A 21,213-nucleotide genomic window follows, 5' to 3' on the forward strand; every position below is an offset into this window, starting at 1 on the left:
GCAAAAACTTTGTTACAACCAACGGGTGGTGTAAACTGACGATTAATAACGAACGTGATTTCTGTCAACGGTACAAAACTCAATCAATTTCACCGTTGAGATAAACAGAGTATTATATAGGTAGTAAAATTATATATTCCAACACGTAACTATTTGTTATCATCTTCCCACCATGTATAAAGTATTAAAAGCATCATACAAATTATTTATATCAAGATAACCATTTTGTCCGATTATTCAGCAAGTGGTATTTTATGGTCATAAGCTCATATATCGACATCATTCACACATCACTGTTTAGACACAAATCTTCGGCCACTGCATGAGCGCTGACATACATCATTTTATGTTTGTTTGCCAAAAATGTATCAATGGCTTGTTGGCGGACTTCTTCCCATGCATATAAGTCTCGGTAAATCGGTCTAATAAATTTCATACGTCCTTGTTCCGTTACAAAGGTTAACGCAAGTGATACTTTGGCTCTCCAGCGACCCTTGAGTGACAAACGTATCCATTGAAATCTGTTGAACAATGTATTAATGGATTAAGTGTCGATAGTTTTGTATAAAATTCAAAACAAATTCACAAATATTCAGTACTTATGATTGTAATAAGTTGTCCTGTACCTGATTTCTGAATTTTTCATAGGATCGAACTTGTACACTTGATTCATAACTTCCAACTTTTTTTGTGATAACGTTTCATTGGCTAGTAATAATTCAGCCAGAAATTCAATCTTTTGATTTGAACTTAATTTTGTGATATCTGACATGTTGAATGGGCTTGTTGTATTTTCGTCCCAATGAAGCCACCGATCTGCTAATTCTCTGCACACTTGTGTCAAAGTTGTGTCATACGCTGGGATTACAGGGGGCATCCCTGGTCTGTAAAGCCATGTATCCCAATCAATAGAGTTTAGGACCTGCGATAAAAATAAAAATGTTTAAATGTGAAGATTTATGATAGCCTAGTGCGCAGAAATCAGTTGAATCAATATCTTACATCAACTTTGTCCTTGAAGTAATCATATAAATACCCTTTCCAAGTCAATGTCACTATACTTTTGTACTTATATGTGTTCAAATAAGATTTCAAAAATGGTTCAAACACTTCAGGTCCTCCGAGAAGCTGCTCGATGTAGTACACAAATGTGTGACCTTTTTCATAGGGTACCGTTGAAAAAGCATCATCAGGATCCATGCCTATCAAGTTTGGCACAAGGTATGTAAGTAGATCAGTTTCACCACATACTGCAATCTGAAAAGCAAGAATGTTGAAATTACCATATTATTCCAAATATACGCAATTCACACAAATTGTGAATAACCAAATCAGGAATACTCACAGTTTCACGTAACGCCTTGAGCCCTCTAATAGCTGAAAAGTCCCGAAATTTATCACCATGTATTCTCCCCTGTATTTTTCGTTGAACGAACATAGTGAATCCCTCATTTAGCCAAAAGTGTTCAAAGTTTGCATTTGTCACCAAGTTTCCAGTCCAGCTGTGAGCTATTTCATGAGCAACCACATCAGCCAGAGAACGATCCCCAGCCAAGAGAGTCGGTGTTACAAAAGTTAAACAAGGATTTTCCATACCGCCAAATGGAAAGCTCGGTGGTAAAATCAACAAGTCATAAATTTCTAAAATAAAAGCTCTGTATAATGTTACAATGCCAGCAAAATCGTCACTGGCTATTATTTGATTGAGAATTTTTATAGAATCTTGGTAAACATACATATAATAAAATAATTAAAAAATAAGGCTGACTTAATACTCGTGATACATCACCACCACATCAGAAAAAAAACGTACCCCAAACGTAAGGGCCACAAATATCTTCAGCAGTTCTTAGCATAGTTTCTGTTTCGCTAAATTCAAATGCACTTTGCTCAATGAGCTCCTTTTCCGCCCAGACATGTGATCTTGGGCCGACTCTCTGGGAGACTAATTTTCCAACAGCGAGTGCAATTAAATAGACAGGAATTGGAACTGGCTGGTGAAATTTGTGTATTCTGATATCCCCACCAGATTCTACTATCCCGTCATGCAAAGCAGACATGAGGACAGTCAAATTTGCTGGTGCTTTTATCTGCATTGATACACAGTACATTATAGGAAAAAACATAATGGCCATGTTCTGTGCACAGTGTGTTTCATTTACGAAATATTTTATTGAACGTTGTTGTATGGATGCATTACCTCAGCAGTATAGGTCGCTTTCACAGACGGAGTGTCTTGGCAGGGCAATATAGAACGGGCATGAATAGCCTGTACAAAACGAACATATTTTTAGAGTAAAATTCATGGAATATCAATAATTATTTTTATTTCAACCATTCAACTACCTGACATTGTGAAAACATGTATGGATATTTTCCACCCGCTGTTTGTTCTGGCTCTAGCCATTGTAAACCACTGGCACTGGGCGAAGTCGCATACTGTATTTCAATTTTATATCTGTAAGGAAAGTGAAAATATGTCCAAATTTTGTATGGAATTGAGTTATTATTCAAGATAAAGTGTATAAAAGCAAGTCAATTATCTCATCAAAGTTCAAATTCTCCACACATGTGAAAAGAATGTGGATTATCAATTGAATTTATCACTGTCCATCAAACTTTCTGACAGTGGGAATTAGTCTATTGAAATAACAAGTGCTTTCTTATCAAGTTTTACAGATTGAGAAACAAGTGATAACGACAGTTTTACACTTTCAATATTTCTGTCGATTGAAATTAAATTCAAGTAGTAATTGTCAAATAATTTAATTACGTATTATTTGGAGATTGCACTTGAGGCAGTTTGATGCTGAGTTTTGACCCATATGTCACTGATTCCCCTTTGACAAACTCTAATGGCGAACCATCGGCAACATTAAGCACAGTCGAAATGGTCAACCCTCGGTTATCCAAAATCTACAACATTTTTTATAGATTATGAAAATACCAATTTTAAGAATTTCTCAATAATTGAAACTCTGTACTTGGACGTGTTCACGCTAGTAAAAGCATTTCGGATTATTGATTGTACTATCTCATTCACTAATGCAACTTTACATGTGGATGAATAAAGACATTATCGAAGGCACTCACACTAAAAGAAATTTAAGTCGCCTTATGGAACAATACTAACCACTTCGTTGGTATCCCCAGATTTTTTAACATCCAAAATAACGCTTCCAACCAATACTTTTTTGTCAAAATCCACACGCAGGTGCAGATCAATATGCGTCACCACGGCTAAGTCTGGAAATATTTGAATAATTGAAACAATAACAAGATACGGAGAATAACGTCAAATAGTTATTCAAGCCGTATTTAGATATGTGAAAGAGTTTGCAGCTCAGAAAACCTATTTCGACTCATATTTATGGGTGTATCAAATGACAAGCCACTAATTATTTCGAAATGTACACAAAAAATATTTTGTTGTAGGTTAAGACTTTCAGCTAACGATAAACATTCATAAACGATTCAAGCTCAATCGAAATAGCATTGATTAAAACATTAAATTATAGCGGAATTGTATGTATTAATTCATTAAATGCAAATATATTACAATACCGGGCCGTGAATAGGAATTCGGATCTCCTGGACTCAACGACATGTTTGCTGCTGCCGACCACTGAGCCGGAATGAATAACGTTAGGAAAGAAATGTACTTCAGAGAGCGTATCAGAAATGGACGCACCGCTAATCCCATGATTTAAGATTATTCAAAATTCCAATTACGCTTCAACCACTTTCTACCGATTACCATCCAGTTTTTTCTTCGCTTCTTACCCCGAATGATGCTGATAACGAGGGTCAATTACTTTTGAGAATGACCCTTATATATCTTATTATTCTCTGATCGCAGAATTAAAAAAAAATTCGGTATCGATTCTTTTGCTTGCAGTAAGTCCTAAAATAATATGTTGACAAAAATATTTAAAGAAGAATCTCTGTTCCTTTGTTAATTCTGCGGATTTCAGAGCATTTTTTTACAATAATTGAATTAAACATTTTTTTTTTAATCTTTCGCTGTGAGTTATAAATTATTACTTGGATGAATTGGAAAAGAAACAAATGTTTTTGTACAGAGTTTTTTTTTGGGGTAATAATTTGAAGGCTGTGGCGAGCAGTGTTATTATGTCAATAAAACAAAAATTAATTAGATATAAAAAAATGCTTTTATCAAGTTTTTTTTCTCCAGATTGACAATTTAGAATTCATAGCAAGAAATCATGAATCATTGAAGTGTATTTAAGTTGAAAACAACTTTCTTTCATCAGATATGAAAAGATCGTAAGTTATCAGCCTTTCATGTTTTGCTTGACAGGTAAGTTGAGTTTATCGCTTATCGTAATGCAGTTGCAAATTGGAATTAAACGTGTTGTTGACGAAAATTTATTAGTAGAAACACAGTTGGAAAGCACGGAGGCTGAAAAGAAATAGATATTTGAATTAAGTGTAATTCTTGGTAATAAAAGCGTACAGAATTAGACACAATCAGAGTCATACTAATATAACTATTCAATCCATGGATGTAACTATCGTCATGATTATAATCATTCACGAACATTCTTCGCCCCAATTCAAAGGATAATGGCCGATATATTTCTATTTTAAAGGCCAATGACCATAGACATTTGTGCATTGGAGATACCATGACTGTATAAGATTTTCGTAGGAACAGTTCGTTGTAAACAGTAACTGCTGAGGTCCTAGAGCAAAGGCTGAGATTTATGCAGTCATTAAATCACTGTCATCAAAGAAGATGCAAAAATCAAATGAATTAACTAAACAGTTAATGTTGCTGACGCACTAAACCATGAGTACTTCCATTTTCTCAGATAGGACAAAAAATTCAAGGCTTCTTAACCCTCAGGAAACGTCCAATCCATTTTGGTTCCTCAAAATAATGACGACTTCTTTTTTTGTTTACAGTCGCACATTCGACTTGTGGAACATGTTTATTTCTGACACCACATCAAATTCACAGTGCTGAAAAATTGATTGTCTGAGATTGAACGTAAGAGAACTGGATGATAAATGTTGTAGGGTTTATCAAGTTTAATCGAAGTGAATTTTTCTGGTAATAAACAGCAAATGACGTTTCAACATTCGCATTTCAGTGATCCTTTATTACTTAATATATTCTTTTTAAAATCAACTTTGATTTATCAACCAATACGCACAATGTAAGTAGTTGTTATTAGTTATACAAAATTTATTAACATTGATTATTGCATTGCATGAAGAACTGCGGGTAGGAGAACAGACGTAAGTAATAGTTTTAATAGTATTTGAAATTGAATTAAAGTAGCGTGGTAACAATCAACTCATGGCTCTAAATTGTCATTTCTTTAATTTAGAGCAATTCTTAATATTCAAAGTTATCTAACTATATAGATATTTAAATTTGATATTGTAAAATCTGCACTAAACTGGCTTAATAGAAATAGCCACTGAACCAAAAAAAAATAATGACAACAAACTCTGGTTTCGATGTGATTTAATAATAATATTCAACATGTATAATAACGGGCATGGATCTACATGCCTTACAATCGTCATGTATTAGTACATTCATGTTGGAGCTGCATGTTTTTAGTTTTTTTGGCTGTCACTTTCTTACATTTTGTATAATAAATCTATTTTTTGTCTGTTTCCATGTATGCAGATTGTTGTTTTGTAACAGTAACTGACTTTCACTTACATCTCGGCGCTACATAAAATCATTAAATTCGTCATCAAAACCATAATCGCCATACTCATTTAGATGTGAATTATCACCCTCGACTCGTAGTTTTGCTTTGCCTTTACCCTTGTTCTTCTTACCCTTATCCCCTTTTTCAATCTTTTGTTTTTCGATAGCTAAATTTTCAATTGTCGTTTTCACTTTTTTCAAACTTGTCGAAGACACTGCAACAATTTTAATTTCAATTAAAAAAGAGTGCATATGATTGAGAAAGATAATATTCCATAAAGAGTAAGATACTAACAATTCACGGCAATGTTTTTAATGAACTCTTCGGCGAACGTGGTAAACTCAGCATGCTTGTTGAATTGGTTTATTTTCTTTAAAAGTGCTTCACTGAACTGGTCGAAATCTTCTTTTGTGTCAGGTGTCATAGAGTCAAGTCCTGTAGCAGCTTCAGGGTTCACACCTTAACATAAAAACGTGAGTTTCATAATAAATTAGATAACACTGGTAACTTGACAACAGCACATACAAATTTTTGACCTGTATCTTCAATTTTCGTGATAGCATTTTCTTTCCATCTTATACTTCTACCCAATCCAGTTAATAAGTAATTAGAAAATAATTTTAAGTTTCACAAGTGTATAAATACTTGATGGAACCTAAAACGGTTGTTATTAATTTAAAATAGGAGTTTCTTGTTATTGTTTAATACTTGCGCATTTTCGTTTTTAAAGATTTTAAGATAAACAAAAATTTGTGTAGCTAGAAGCCATACAATCTTCACCACACACCTTTAAAATGAGATACAAATAAGGAATACATTATCGAACAGCTCATCAGGAACAATACAGGAGATTAAAAACAGTATGCAAGGATGTATAAAGACTGACGTGGACACAACAGTTTGTTTGTGCAAAATATCAATTTTATTAAAATACATAACATTATTAAATTTCATTGTATTAAAATTGGTAATAAATCGTATGGATTTCGTTCATCTCTGGTACAGTTCCTGACAATTATAGGTTCATTAATGTAGCATTTCGAAACTTAATGTTGTTAGATAAAAAAAAAAATTAACGTTACTTTCACTTAATATTTCATTAATCTTAGGTGGAAATGTTTACGTGGTTATTTTCATCCTTAATACTGCGCTTTTCTACGTATGTTCAAGCAATGAAAAATAATGCAAAACGTATTCAGAATCACTAATTAAATTAGACTTCATCATTTTAACTTGAAATTTCAAGAAAAAACTACTTCGAAACAAAGAATCTGATTTATGATTAAGTTTATAGACTAATTTGATACAATTTCGTCAAGTTCATTGGCTCAGAATTCTATACCCCTCGAAAATCTATCACAATGTCTTAAGCTTGCCTAATCTCGCGGTAACCACACATGAGTCAAAGTATATCGAAAGAATTAAGCATCAGTCAAATTTGAATAATTGAGAATTTGAATCAGCTTCATCAATTATCTCAGGATTGAATTAAGTTTTATGTTATTTACGAAATATCGCCTCAAGGTTAATTCTAGTATTAAATTAATTATGGTATATTTCACTGTTATACGTTCACCAGAATTCATACGTGTCGGGGTTGTTGTAAGAATGTTTCGGTAAAAAAAAAAATATCTGTAGCAACACCAGAAAACTAAAATTATGTGCAACAGATAAATTTAATATCAATAAAAATAAAATTCCACAAATCTGACAATAATCTGAGATACAGCAGATTCGAATACAGGTAAAAATTAAAAGTGATAGATAGTACAAGTGGATTAATAATAATTATTATGATTGTGAGAATATTTGATAGCAGGGGAGAATTGTTATTTTTTTTCACTTTTTTGTGGTTTACGGGGGCTAAAGTCAACAAGGTTTGACAAACCAAATGTTTCCATGGCTAGTCGAAGATCCGCTTCTTCCTGAAGCCTCTGACGTCTCAACATTTCCGCTCTCCTTTCCTCAGGTGTTAAGGCCTCTTCCTTTTCCTTCGCCTTTCTTTCTGCTTCTTCTCGCGTCTTTTTCTAGATGTGAAGAAAATGATTTGTTTAAAATACTTTGTATCGTTTGATTGATACTCCCAATAGAGAATTTAAATACAGGATTCATCTACTATATCAGAAATATTTCTCAACAATCCTGTAAGATTTCAGTCAATTAAACCGATTAGCAAAGTTACTGTAGTGAATCTTTTATTAAGCGACTATGAATGAAAATAAAATAAGTACAATCATTTTTTAGTAATGGAGACGCTGACCTCACGCTCCTCGATTTTATCGGCCAATGTTTTTTTAGGTTTTGCTTTAGCCTTTGGCACCTCAGCAGCCTTTTCTACATCTTTTTTTTCCTCTTCCACATCTTCCCAACTATCCTAATAACGTCAATAAATATTAAGCAATTAAGTATGCGTCAATGAGATTATTGACATGAAGTGGTAATGGAAATGGGAAAGAAAAAAATATCATGTCAAAGACTTTGGAATAATATACACATCTTTTGAGAAAATGATGTTTAAAGAATAAAAGTGAATACATATTGATTTATTTGACACGGGCAAGATAGGTCGTCAATTTTCATAGAGAAAAGACACTCAAAAATTCCATGCGGTAATTAGGACAAGGTTATGAAAACTTGGTGGTGAAACATATGGAGGCAGAATGAAATTAATGAGAGTATTCGAATGTTTGTTAACTGAATATCACATTGTACTTCGATACCTTAACGTCTTCCTCTTCATCTTCGCCTTCCCATTTATTGGACCTCATTGCGAGGTCGAATTTGGCCTCAACATTATCCGCGTCTGCAATATGATACGATACGAAACGAGTTGTCAAAAATTAAGCCGAATCACGAGAAATTCATTTCCTTTGATCAAATGTATCGGCACAGAATATTTAATCATTTAAAATACATACCCCACTCGTCATCCATGATCTTGATTTTTATGAAATATCACTCAAATAGTCGGAAAAACCGTGCACGCAACAAAAATCAACGAGCCACGGCGGTGCACGGCGGGCCTTGTCCTTAATCTCATGGGGCGAATGATTCAACTGTTTACCGTTGCAGCTCTGGCTGTCCATTCGTCCTCTAAAAACTTGAACAAAGAGAAAGAGTATAGTACGGAGTGGAAGTTGACCGGATACAGTGAAAGAAGCGCCTCTACTGTCTCAAAACCCTAACTATTCTATCTCTTCTCTCTCTCTCTCTCTCTCTCTCTCTCTCTCTCTCTCGCCAATTCTTCTATGACCTTCGAGAATAGCGTGGCTGAGAAAAATTTTGAAAAATATACTTAGGCCGGTATTCATAGTCAGTGCTTAAGACCGGACTCGAATAAGACGGTCTTATACGAGGCCTTAAGATGGCGTTTGGTTCCATAGACGTCAAACAAGACGGTCTTGAGACGCGGCAAATAAGACGGTCTTCATCAAGTCGGTCTTATTCGAAGCGTGCTTACAAGGTTGCATAGTCCAGTCTTATTTGAAATAAGCATGGTCTTGAGCACGCAACGTTTCATAGTCAATTAACGCAGTCTTATTTACGTATCTTGATCAAGTCGAGTTCGGACTGCACTTAAGCAAATGCTTGTTGCCTAAATATTACTCAATTGTTCTGATGCGTACGAAATTGATAATTACGAATTGTTTGGAAAATATTATATTCGAACAATATAAATTAACAGGAATAGATTGTGAAGGAATGTTTGGGAAAGTGCAGCTGGGACGGGATTATTTACTGTAAAAGGGTAGCAACGGAAACTTGCAATTGAAGTAGAGGTTATGAGAGCATTCGCTTTGAAAAATTTGTGAAGTGAAGTGAATAGTGAAATTCTACTGACATGGCGAATATGCAAGATATGTTTAATTTCTACGATCAGATCGAAGAAATGAATAATATGATTGTTCAATGGTCAACGTTGGGCCGAATGACGAAGACGAGGGTGAAGTACAGCGAGCTCCGAAGAGATACATCAGAGATGGTCAAAACCCGTTCGAGTTTTATTCCGAGCAGGAGTTCAAACGGCGATTCCGATTTTCAAAGGATGGTATTATGTACGGAATACTACCTAGAATTGAAGCTGCCTTAGTCAGTGCCAATAATCGTGGTCTACCAATTCCACCTGTCATGCAATTATTAATATGTCTACGATTTTACGCTACCGCTAGCTTTCAAGTAAGGATCATTGTGATTATAATTCCTGACATTCTACTGAAAATATAAAGTGATTTCATTGCTTCCTGTGATCATGGAATAAATGATTGCTAATACATTTTGTACTGTACAGCTCGTCAACGGAGATCTGATGACTATATCGCAGTCTACAGTATCGAGGATAATACACAGAGTATCGGCTCAAATTGCATCATTGATTCACGCAATTATCAAATTTCCTAGTACGGAAGCTGCTATGATCGCAAACAGAGATCTATTCAGACAACTTGGTGCACGCAGGGAGGGTATCGGTTTACCTGGCGTTGATGGCGCTATCGACTGCACTCACATTCGATTATGTCATACGAAATTTGCAGACCTGCAGGAGGTTTATAGGAATCGTAAGGGATATTTTTCCCTCAATGTACAGGTATGTCGCGTTGGTGATAACCGTTTACAAATACCATAAGTTGCAATTAATTTTATCTAGGATACAAATAAACAATACTATTCTATGAAAATCGGTACTTTTAATTTAAATGATACCACAGGCAGTTATCGGACCCAATATGGAATTCTTGGATGTGGTTCCGGAATGGCCTGGAAGTAACCATGACAGTCAAATATTCCAAAATTCACGAATTTACATGCGGTATCATGAGAGACAACTTACTGGAACCCTGGTTGGAGATGCCGGCTATCCGTGCTTGCCATTTCTGCTGACTCCACTGGCAAATCCAATTACAGATGCTCAACAAAGGTAAGATAAAGATTATCGCATTACTTTAGATTTCGATAAGTAGTCATAAAATTGACAAAGTATACATGTGTGAATTAACCAAGTCGGTATCTTGATAGGTATAACAACGTACAAAGCAGAACAAGGCAAATTGTTGAAAGAACATTTGGAGTTTGGAAGCGACGTTTTCCTTGCCTATCCCGAGGTTTGGGAACCAAATTGTTGTGCTCTACCACAATTGTTGTAGCTTGTGCCGTACTACACAATTTATCACTAACATTGGATAATGCTCTTCCGGAAGATAATCGCATCGAGGAAGAAGAAGCGGATGAATTGCCACCTCAAGCACCGCATTGGCAGCCTGGAGAGGGTTTTGCAATACGCGAAGCTCTAATCGAACGGTTATTCATTTAATCAAAATATATGTATATCAAGTTAATTTAATTGTAAAGACTAATTGATTTTAGAATGAATATACTCCAAATATTTAATAAAATTGAATTTAATCTGTACAAACAGTTAACATTAGAATACATATTTTACTCATAACTTATCATTGGTTCTCATTTTATTTTTAAACCCCTCACTTACTCATGAAAATACTGATATGTACGTAATTGTACTAAGCGTCAGTCTTATAGTTACGATAATACTTATGAAAATTTGTCTACGTAAAAATATTCAATACATTATAAATACAGCCAGTAAATAGAACTAAAGTTGCTCTTTTGAACTTTGAAGATCAAAGGTTGTCCCTTTCACGCGCATTTTTTTGCAAGTCTGCACCGGGATTCCTTTTAACATATCAATACAATTTATTTATCAATAACCGGTATAGAGATTTACATAATGATATAGGTTAAAATATGTGTATATAAAAATTATATACACATAAACATACACTATAAAATTCTTTTTCTTCTTCTTCGTTTTATAGCTATACACCCACTACAAAAAATTGCACGCGATTTGTTCCCGTTTTTTAGTTCCTCTACGTGGCGCTAACGTTGTTGTGTTCATAAACTATAAAAATACTCAAGAGCTGCATGCCTATACGAATATCTTGCACAGGCTGAGAAATAAAATCCGAGCATCTTATTGGGGGATACATCGGAAATATTCCGAACATAACCGAACGTCGAATAAGACCGTCTCAAGCTCAGTCTTCGTCAAGACGGTCTTGAATGAAATAAGCTAGCGCTTGAGACCAAATTCTTGACGAAGACCGTCTTGTTTTCCGACTATGAATACATAGCATCTCAAGACGGTCTTGAACGAATAAGACGATCTTCACCAAGACGGTCTTAAGCACCGCCTTGAGACCTGACTATGAATACGGGCCATAGGCCGGTATTCATAGGCCGGTATTCATAGTCAGTGCTTAAGACCGGACTCGAATAAGACGGTCTTATACGAGGCCTTAAGATGGCGTTTGGTTCCATAGACGTCAAACAAGACGGTCTTGAGACGCGGCAAATAAGACGGTCTTCATCAAGTCGGTCTTATTTGAAGCGTGCTTACAAGGTTGCATAGTCCAGTCTTATTTGAAATAAGCATGGTCTTGAGCACGCAACGTTTCATAGTCAATTAACGCAGTCTTATTTACGTATCTTGGTCAAGTCGAGTTCGGACTGCACTTAAGCAAATGCTTGTTGCCTAAATATTACTCGATTGTTCTGATGCGTACGAAATTGATAATTACGAATTGTTTGGAAAATATTATATTCGAACAATATAAATTAACAGGAATAGATTGTGAAGGAATGTTTGGGAAAGTGCAGCTGGGACGGGATTATTTACTGTAAAAGGGTAGCAACGGAAACTTGCAATTGAAATAGAGGTTATGAGAGCATTCGCTTTGAAAAATTTGTGAAGTGAAGTGAATAGTGAAATTCTATTGACATGGCGAATATGCAAGATATGTTTAATTTCTACGATCAGATCGAAGAAATGAATAATATGATTGAGGTGGTTGCAATGGTCAACGTTGGGCCGAATGACGAAGACGAGGGTGAAGTACAGCGAGCTCCGAAGAGATACATCAGAGATGGTCAAAACCCGTTCGAGTTTTATTCCGAGCAGGAGTTCAAACGGCGATTCCGATTTTCAAAGGATGGTATTATGTACGGAATACTACCTAGAATTGAAGCTGCCTTAGTCAGTGCCAATAATCGTGGTCTACCAATTCCACCTGTCATGCAATTATTAATATGTCTACGATTTTACGCTACCGCTAGCTTTCAAGTAAGGATCATTGTGATTATAATTCCTGACATTCTACTGAAAATATAAAGTGATTTCATTGCTTCCTGTGATCATGGAATAAATGATTGCTAATACATTTTGTACTGTACAGCTCGTCAACGGAGATCTGATGACTATATCGCAGTCTACAGTATCGAGGATAATACACAGAGTATCGGCTCAAATTGCATCATTGATTCACGCAATTATCAAATTTCCTAGTACGGAAGCTGCTATGATCGCAAACAGAGATCTATTCAGACAACTTGGTGCACGCAGGGAGGGTATCGGTTTACCTGGCGTTGATGGCGCTATCGACTGCACTCACATTCGATTATGTCATACGAAATTTGCAGACCTGCAGGAGGTTTATAGGAATCGTAAGGGATATTTTTCCCTCAATGTACAGGTATGTCGCGTTGGCGATAACCGTTTACAAATACCATAAGTTGCAATTAATTTTATCTAGGATACAAATAAACAATACTATTCTATGAAAATCGGTACTTTTAATTTAAATGATACCACAGGCAGTTGTCGGACCCAATATGGAATTCTTGGATGTGGTTCCGGAATGGCCTGGAAGTAACCATGACAGTCGAATATTCCAAAATTCACGAATTTACATGCGGTATCATGAGAGACAACTTACTGGAACCCTGGTTGGAGATGCCGGCTATCCGTGCTTGCCATTTCTGCTGACTCCACTGGCAAATCCAATTACAGATGCTCAACAAAGGTAAGATAAAGATTATCGCATTACTTTAGATTTCGATAAGTAGTCATAAAATTGACAAAGTATACATGTGTGAATTAACCAAGTCGGTATCTTGATAGGTATAACAACGTACAAAGCAGAACAAGGCAAATTGTTGAAAGAACATTTGGAGTTTGGAAGCGACGTTTTCCTTGCCTATCCCGAGGTTTGGGAACCAAATTGTTGTGCTCTACCACAATTGTTGTAGCTTGTGCCGTACTACACAATTTATCACTAACATTGGATAATGCTCTTCCGGAAGATAATCGCATCGAAGAAGAAGAAGCGGATGAATTGCCACCTCAAGCACCGCATTGGCAGCCTGGAGAGGGTTTTGCAATACGCGAAGCTCTAATCGAACGGTTATTCATTTAATCAAAATATATGTATATCAAGTTAATTTAATTGTAAAGACTAATTGATTTTAGAATGAATATACTCCAAATATTTAATAAAATTGAATTTAATTTGTACAAACAGTTAACATTAGAATACATATTTTACTCATAACTTATCATTGGTTCTCATTTTATTTTTAAACCCCTCACTTACTCATGAAAATACTGATATGTACGTAATTGTACTAAGCGTCAGTCTTATAGTTACGATAATACTTATGAAAATTTGTCTACGTAAAAATATTCAATACATTATAAATACAGCCAGTAAATAGAACTAAAGTTGCTCTTTTGAACTTTGAAGATCAAAGGTTGTCCCTTTCACGCGCATTTTTTTGCAAGTCTGCACCGGGATTCCTGTTAACATATCAATACAATTTATTTATCAATAACCGGTATAGAGGTTTACATAATGATATAGGTTAAAATATGTGAGATTTTTACCTGATGAACAGCTTGGAGTAGGCTCTGTCGGTGGTCTATCAATTGACGCATCTAACAAGTATTCGACATCTTGAAATCCAAAAAGTGAATCATCGTCATTCTCCAGAACGCTACCTGGAATATGAAAAACATTATTGAAATGTAGTTTTTTCAAAAAAACAATTTTGTATTAATATGATAGATAATTTGGTAATATAATAAAAGTTTTCTACGCTTTGTAGAAAACCTGTACATATATTTAACGTCCATAAAGCGAGCTTGATAAAAGTGTTCCTTCATCCTGCGGAGAAGCTTATTGCCCTGCAAACTCATATTCAGGAACAGACTGAAGTGGCACCATTTTCCCAGATACTACTACTGGGTGAGATCCTGCTTTCGAACTTGATAAAGGAATCCACACCTGGAAAAGGATATCCAATGACTACAGAAGAAAAACCATTAATGTTGTTTGCTAAAGAAAACAATAACGTCGCTCTACCGATCGATTTGGAGCTTCCAGATCAAAGGTTGTCCCTTTCACGCGCAAGTTTGAATTCAGCCAACTCTGCTTCTGCTGTGGCTTTCCTGATTTCAAGTTCTTGAATTCGTAAAAGGTGTTGAACTTTCAGCAGATGAATGTCGTTTTCGTTATCTTCCATTAATTTTGACATTCTTTGCTCACGGTCTTTCTTCATCTGAAAGAGCTCTCTGTCCTCAGCTGAGAGAGCGTCTAGTCTCTGAGTCACAGCTTCTTCCATCGCCTTCTGAGCTATAGATTTTGACGCTGAAAAATGGCTCGATGATTCTGACCGACTTCGCTTTGCCGCCGCACGCATTTTTTTGCAAGTCTGCACCGGGATTCCTTTTAACATATCAACACAATTTATTTATCAATAACTGGTATAGGGGTTTACATAATGATATATGTTAAAATATGTGAGATTTTTACCTGATGAACAGCTTGGAATAGGCTCCGTCGGTGGTCTATCAATTGACGCGTCTAACAAGTATTCGACATCTTGAAATTCAAAAAGTGAATCATCGTCATTCTCCAGAACGCTACCTGGAATATGAAAAACATTATTGAAATGTAGTTTTTTCAAAAAAACAATTTTGTATTAATATGATAGATAATTTGGTAATATAATAAAAGTTGTAATCACCCATGGCTATTGCTTGCTCCCCCGGAATAATATTGGAACTGAACTCGGTCGGGGCAAGAGTCATTAAATGCGGCACAATTGCTGCAATGTCAGGGTCTACCTGTGCCTCTGGAATCTCCGGACCACCCCCAGTAGCCATACGTGCTTGCTTTTCCTGGGTCAAAGCATCCCGCTGGCTCTGTTTCATGTTAGACCACAGCTTTTTAAGTTGTGGCACTGTTCTCTAAAAGAATGAACATAAAATATAAGAAAATTCTGTAGACTTTAATGAAGCGTCGAAAAATTTACTATCATATTTGAGTGATCAAACGTACAAAAAATATGGCCAATAAGTGAATTGAATAACTCACCGTCTCACTGATTTGTAGTACACCGTTGAATTTTTCAGCAATTTCATTCCATGCTGACTCTTTCTCACGGAGAGATCCTGCGTCACTCTTTTTTTGCTCAACAATATTTTTATATTTTTTCAAAATTTCTAAAAATATTTTTTTATCAACCGCAGTGTAATGCTTGCCGCTTTTGCCTTTCGGAGCCATGGAGTATTACAAACCTCAAACTCCACACACCGTAAACTTCAAGTTTTTGAAACAAGGTTAGAAAAGTATACGGACAACCCCTGACACTCACCACTGCTCGTTAGTACTGCTGCTCGTGTACTATAAAGTTCTTCTTCTTCTTCTTCTTTTTATAGCTATACCCCCACTACAAAAAATTGTACGCGATTCGTTGCCGTTCTTTAGTTCCTCTATGGTTCCACTACGTGGCGCTAACGTTGTTGTGTTCATAAACTATAAAAATACTCAAGAGCTGCATGCCTATACGAATATCTTGCACAGGCTGAGAAATAAAATCCGAGCATCTTATTGGGGGATACATCGGAAATATTCCGAACATAACCGAACGTCGAATAAGACCGTCTCAAGCTCAGTCTTCGTCAAGACGGTCTTGAATGAAATAAGCTAGCGCTTGAGACCAAATTCTTGACGAAGACCGTCTTGTTTTCCGACTATGAATACATAGCATCTCAAGACGGTCTTGAACGAATAAGACGATCTTCACCAAGACGGTCTTAAGCACCGCCTTGAGACCTGACTATGAATACGGGCCATAGTCAGTGCTTAAGACCGGACTCGAATAAGACGGTCTTATACGAGGCCTTAAGATGGCGTTTGGTTCCATAGACGTCAAACAAGACGGTCTTGAGACGCGGCAAATAAGACGGTCTTCATCAAGTCGGTCTTATTTGAAGCGTGCTTACAAGGTTGCATAGTCCAGTCTTATTTGAAATAAGCATGGTCTTGAGCACGCAACGTTTCATAGTCAATTAACGCAGTCTTATTTACGTATCTTGGTCAAGTCGAGTTCGGACTGCACTTAAGCAAATGCTTGTTGCCTAAATATTACTCGATTGTTCTGATGCGTACGAAATTGATAATTACGAATTGTTTGGAAAATATTATATTCGAACAATATAAATTAACAGGAATAGATTGTGAAGGAATGTTTGGGAAAGTGCAGCTGGGACGGGATTATTTACTGTAAAAGGGTAGCAACGGAAACTTGCAATTGAAATAGAGGTTATGAGAGCATTCGCTTTGAAAAATTTGTGAAGTGAAGTGAATAGTGAAATTCTATTGACATGGCGAATATGCAAGATATGTTTAATTTCTACGATCAGATCGAAGAAATGAATAATATGATTGAGGTGGTTGCAATGGTCAACGTTGGGCCGAATGACGAAGACGAGGGTGAAGTACAGCGAGCTCCGAAGAGATACATCAGAGATGGTCAAAACCCGTTCGAGTTTTATTCCGAGCAGGAGTTCAAACGGCGATTCCGATTTTCAAAGGATGGTATTATGTACGGAATACTACCTAGAATTGAAGCTGCCTTAGTCAGTGCCAATAATCGTGGTCTACCAATTCCACCTGTCATGCAATTATTAATATGTCTACGATTTTACGCTACCGCTAGCTTTCAAGTAAGGATCATTGTGATTATAATTCCTGACATTCTACTGAAAATATAAAGTGATTTCATTGCTTCCTGTGATCATGGAATAAATGATTGCTAATACATTTTGTACTGTACAGCTCGTCAACGGAGATCTGATGACTATATCGCAGTCTACAGTATCGAGGATAATACACAGAGTATCGGCTCAAATTGCATCATTGATTCACGCAATTATCAAATTTCCTAGTACGGAAGCTGCTATGATCGCAAACAGAGATCTATTCAGACAACTTGGTGCACGCAGGGAGGGTATCGGTTTACCTGGCGTTGATGGCGCTATCGACTGCACTCACATTCGATTATGTCATACGAAATTTGCAGACCTGCAGGAGGTTTATAGGAATCGTAAGGGATATTTTTCCCTCAATGTACAGGTATGTCGCGTTGGCGATAACCGTTTACAAATACCATAAGTTGCAATTAATTTTATCTAGGATACAAATAAACAATACTATTGTATGAAAATCGGTACTTTTAATTTAAATGATACCACAGGCAGTTGTCGGACCCAATATGGAATTCTTGGATGTGGTTCCGGAATGGCCTGGAAGTAACCATGACAGTCGAATATTCCAAAATTCACGAATTTACATGCGGTATCATGAGAGACAACTTACTGGAACCCTGGTTGGAGATGCCGGCTATCCGTGCTTGCCATTTCTGCTGACTCCACTGGCAAATCCAATTACAGATGCTCAACAAAGGTAAGATAAAGATTATCGCATTACTTTAGATTTCGATAAGTAGTCATAAAATTGACAAAGTATACATGTGTGAATTAACCAAGTCGGTATCTTGATAGGTATAACAACGTACAAAGCAGAACAAGGCAAATTGTTGAAAGAACATTTGGAGTTTGGAAGCGACGTTTTCCTTGCCTATCCCGAGGTTTGGGAACCAAATTGTTGTGCTCTACCACAATTGTTGTAGCTTGTGCCGTACTACACAATTTATCACTAACATTGGATAATGCTCTTCCGGAAGATAATCGCATCGAAGAAGAAGAAGCGGATGAATTGCCACCTCAAGCACCGCATTGGCAGCCTGGAGAGGGTTTTGCAATACGCGAAGCTCTAATCGAACGGTTATTCATTTAATCAAAATATATGTATATCAAGTTAATTTAATTGTAAAGACTAATTGATTTTAGAATGAATATACTCCAAATATTTAATAAAATTGAATTTAATTTGTACAAACAGTTAACATTAGAATACATATTTTACTCATAACTTATCATTGGTTCTCATTTTATTTTTAAACCCCTCACTTACTCATGAAAATACTGATATGTACGTAATTGTACTAAGCGTCAGTCTTATAGTTACGATAATACTTATGAAAATTTGTCTACGTAAAAATATTCAATACATTATAAATACAGCCAGTAAATAGAACTAAAGTTGCTCTTTTGAACTTTGAAGATCAAAGGTTGTCCCTTTCACGCGCATTTTTTTGCAAGTCTGCACCGGGATTCCTGTTAACATATCAATACAATTTATTTATCAATAACCGGTATAGAGGTTTACATAATGATATAGGTTAAAATATGTGAGATTTTTACCTGATGAACAGCTTGGAGTAGGCTCTGTCGGTGGTCTATCAATTGACGCATCTAACAAGTATTCGACATCTTGAAATCCAAAAAGTGAATCATCGTCATTCTCCAGAACGCTACCTGGAATATGAAAAACATTATTGAAATGTAGTTTTTTCAAAAAAACAATTTTGTATTAATATGATAGATAATTTGGTAATATAATAAAAGTTTTCTACGCTTTGTAGAAAACCTGTACATATATTTAACGTCCATAAAGCGAGCTTGATAAAAGTGTTCCTTCATCCTGCGGAGAAGCTTATTGCCCTGCAAACTCATATTCAGGAACAGACTGAAGTGGCACCATTTTCCCAGATACTACTACTGGGTGAGATCCTGCTTTCGAACTTGATAAAGGAATCCACACCTGGAAAAGGATATCCAATGACTACAGAAGAAAAACCATTAATGTTGTTTGCTAAAGAAAACAATAACGTCGCTCTACCGATCGATTTGGAGCTTCCAGATCAAAGGTTGTCCCTTTCACGCGCAAGTTTGAATTCAGCCAACTCTGCTTCTGCTGTGGCTTTCCTGATTTCAAGTTCTTGAATTCGTAAAAGGTGTTGAACTTTCAGCAGATGAATGTCGTTTTCGTTATCTTCCATTAATTTTGACATTCTTTGCTCACGGTCTTTCTTCATCTGAAAGAGCTCTCTGTCCTCAGCTGAGAGAGCGTCTAGTCTCTGAGTCACAGCTTCTTCCATCGCCTTCTGAGCTATAGATTTTGACGCTGAAAAATGGCTCGATGATTCTGACCGACTTCGCTTTGCCGCCGCACGCATTTTTTTGCAAGTCTGCACCGGGATTCCTTTTAACATATCAACACAATTTATTTATCAATAACTGGTATAGGGGTTTACATAATGATATATGTTAAAATATGTGAGATTTTTACCTGATGAACAGCTTGGAATAGGCTCCGTCGGTGGTCTATCAATTGACGCGTCTAACAAGTATTCGACATCTTGAAATTCAAAAAGTGAATCATCGTCATTCTCCAGAACGCTACCTGGAATATGAAAAACATTATTGAAATGTAGTTTTTTCAAAAAAACAATTTTGTATTAATATGATAGATAATTTGGTAATATAATAAAAGTTGTAATCACCCATGGCTATTGCTTGCTCCCCCGGAATAATATTGGAACTGAACTCGGTCGGGGCAAGAGTCATTAAATGCGGCACAATTGCTGCAATGTCAGGGTCTACCTGTGCCTCTGGAATCTCCGGACCACCCCCAGTAGCCATACGTGCTTGCTTTTCCTGGGTCAAAGCATCCCGCTGGCTCTGTTTCATGTTAGACCACAGCTTTTTAAGTTGTGGCACTGTTCTCTAAAAGAATGAACATAAAATATAAGAAAATTCTGTAGACTTTAATGAAGCGTCGAAAAATTTACTATCATATTTGAGTGATCAAACGTACAAAAAATATGGCCAATAAGTGAATTGAATAACTCACCGTCTCACTGATTTGTAGTACACCGTTGAATTTTTCAGCAATTTCATTCCATGCTGACTCTTTCTCACGGAGAGATCCTGCGTCACTCTTTTTTTGCTCAACAATATTTTTATATTTTTTCAAAATTTCTAAAAATATTTTTTTATCAACCGCAGTGTAATGCTTGCCGCTTTTGCCTTTCGGAGCCATGGAGTATTACAAACCTCAAACTCCACACACCGTAAACTTCAAGTTTTTGAAACAAGGTTAGAAAAGTATACGGACAACCCCTGACACTCACCACTGCTCGTTAGTACTGCTGTTCGTGTACTATAAAGTTCTTCTTCTTCTTCTTCTTTTTATAGCTATACCCCCACTACAAAAAATTGTACGCGATTCGTTGCCGTTCTTTAGTTCCTCTATGGTTCCACTACGTGGCGCTAACGTTGTTGTGTTCATAAACTATAAAAATACTCAAGAGCTGCATGCCTATACGAATATCTTGCACAGGCTGAGAAATAAAATCCGAGCATCTTATTGGGGGATACATCGGAAATATTCCGAACATAACCGAACGTCGAATAAGA

At 36.2% G+C, this 21,213-nt stretch overlaps 7 protein-coding genes across 11 annotated transcripts; 3 read left to right on the plus strand and 4 right to left on the minus strand.

Moving 5' to 3' along the window:
- Positions 1 to 117: 117 nt before the first annotated feature.
- On the minus strand, positions 118 to 3,794 carry LOC107225716 (leukotriene A-4 hydrolase). The gene is made up of 10 exons (XM_015666267.2): positions 3,565 to 3,794; positions 3,134 to 3,246; positions 2,774 to 2,916; positions 2,347 to 2,458; positions 2,201 to 2,269; positions 1,814 to 2,090; positions 1,346 to 1,641; positions 1,003 to 1,257; positions 627 to 922; positions 118 to 521 (listed from the first exon to the last, which is right to left on the minus strand). Exons 1-10 carry the CDS (start codon positions 3,701 to 3,703, stop codon positions 284 to 286), a joined length of 1,938 nt encoding a protein of 645 aa, XP_015521753.2. The 5' UTR covers positions 3,704 to 3,794; the 3' UTR covers positions 118 to 283.
- Positions 3,795 to 5,105: 1,311 nt separating this feature from the next.
- On the minus strand, positions 5,106 to 8,766 carry LOC107225721 (eukaryotic translation initiation factor 3 subunit J). 2 transcript variants are annotated; one of them, XM_015666272.2, is made up of 6 exons: positions 8,612 to 8,766; positions 8,414 to 8,496; positions 7,954 to 8,067; positions 7,582 to 7,720; positions 5,988 to 6,152; positions 5,106 to 5,907 (listed from the first exon to the last, which is right to left on the minus strand). In XM_015666272.2, the coding sequence occupies exons 1-6, from the start codon at positions 8,625 to 8,627 to the stop codon at positions 5,711 to 5,713; spliced, it is 714 nt and encodes a 237-aa protein (XP_015521758.1). In that variant the 5' UTR covers positions 8,628 to 8,766; the 3' UTR covers positions 5,106 to 5,710. The 2 variants fall into 2 exon arrangements, with proteins under 2 accessions (XP_015521758.1, XP_046593989.1); XM_046738033.1 differs by lacking the exon at positions 7,954 to 8,067.
- A 238-nt stretch (positions 8,767 to 9,004) lies between these two features.
- LOC124292621 (putative nuclease HARBI1) lies at positions 9,005 to 11,136 on the plus strand. Its single transcript, XM_046729839.1, has 4 exons — positions 9,005 to 9,869; positions 9,982 to 10,278; positions 10,400 to 10,608; positions 10,707 to 11,136. Exons 1-4 carry the CDS (start codon positions 9,603 to 9,605, stop codon positions 10,999 to 11,001), a joined length of 1,068 nt encoding a protein of 355 aa, XP_046585795.1. The 5' UTR covers positions 9,005 to 9,602; the 3' UTR covers positions 11,002 to 11,136.
- A 1-nt stretch (position 11,137) lies between these two features.
- On the minus strand, positions 11,138 to 16,250 carry LOC124292623. Of its 3 annotated transcripts, none has more exons than XM_046729843.1 (6): positions 15,923 to 16,246; positions 15,573 to 15,795; positions 15,359 to 15,472; positions 14,909 to 15,271; positions 14,431 to 14,830; positions 11,138 to 11,381 (listed from the first exon to the last, which is right to left on the minus strand). In XM_046729843.1, exons 1-4 carry the CDS (start codon positions 16,109 to 16,111, stop codon positions 14,931 to 14,933), a joined length of 867 nt encoding a protein of 288 aa, XP_046585799.1. In that variant the 5' UTR covers positions 16,112 to 16,246; the 3' UTR covers positions 11,138 to 11,381; positions 14,431 to 14,830; positions 14,909 to 14,930. The 3 variants fall into 3 exon arrangements, with proteins under 3 accessions (XP_046585799.1, XP_046585800.1, XP_046585798.1); XM_046729842.1 differs by lacking the exon at positions 11,138 to 11,381 and adding an exon at positions 14,036 to 14,343; XM_046729844.1 differs by lacking the exons at positions 14,431 to 14,830; positions 14,909 to 15,271 and having other exon boundaries at positions 15,923 to 16,250.
- On the plus strand, positions 11,968 to 14,214 carry LOC124292620 (putative nuclease HARBI1). Its single transcript, XM_046729838.1, has 4 exons — positions 11,968 to 12,831; positions 12,944 to 13,240; positions 13,362 to 13,570; positions 13,669 to 14,214. The coding sequence occupies exons 1-4, from the start codon at positions 12,490 to 12,492 to the stop codon at positions 13,961 to 13,963; spliced, it is 1,143 nt and encodes a 380-aa protein (XP_046585794.1). The 5' UTR covers positions 11,968 to 12,489; the 3' UTR covers positions 13,964 to 14,214.
- Positions 16,251 to 16,705: 455 nt separating the features above from the next.
- Positions 16,706 to 18,939, plus strand: LOC107227833 (putative nuclease HARBI1). Its single transcript, XM_046729836.1, has 4 exons — positions 16,706 to 17,556; positions 17,669 to 17,965; positions 18,087 to 18,295; positions 18,394 to 18,939. Exons 1-4 carry the CDS (start codon positions 17,215 to 17,217, stop codon positions 18,686 to 18,688), a joined length of 1,143 nt encoding a protein of 380 aa, XP_046585792.1. The 5' UTR covers positions 16,706 to 17,214; the 3' UTR covers positions 18,689 to 18,939.
- Positions 18,761 to 20,946, minus strand: LOC124292622. 2 transcript variants are annotated; one of them, XM_046729840.1, is made up of 6 exons: positions 20,648 to 20,946; positions 20,298 to 20,520; positions 20,084 to 20,197; positions 19,634 to 19,996; positions 19,156 to 19,555; positions 18,761 to 19,068 (listed from the first exon to the last, which is right to left on the minus strand). In XM_046729840.1, the coding sequence occupies exons 1-4, from the start codon at positions 20,834 to 20,836 to the stop codon at positions 19,656 to 19,658; spliced, it is 867 nt and encodes a 288-aa protein (XP_046585796.1). In that variant the 5' UTR covers positions 20,837 to 20,946; the 3' UTR covers positions 18,761 to 19,068; positions 19,156 to 19,555; positions 19,634 to 19,655. The 2 variants fall into 2 exon arrangements, with proteins under 2 accessions (XP_046585796.1, XP_046585797.1); XM_046729841.1 differs by having other exon boundaries at positions 19,156 to 19,576.
- Between the last annotated feature and the right edge of the window lie 267 nt (positions 20,947 to 21,213).

The sequence above is a fragment of the Neodiprion lecontei genome, chromosome 1 (genome assembly GCF_021901455.1).
Source record: "Neodiprion lecontei isolate iyNeoLeco1 chromosome 1, iyNeoLeco1.1, whole genome shotgun sequence".
Lineage (NCBI taxonomy): Eukaryota > Metazoa > Arthropoda > Insecta > Hymenoptera > Diprionidae > Neodiprion > Neodiprion lecontei.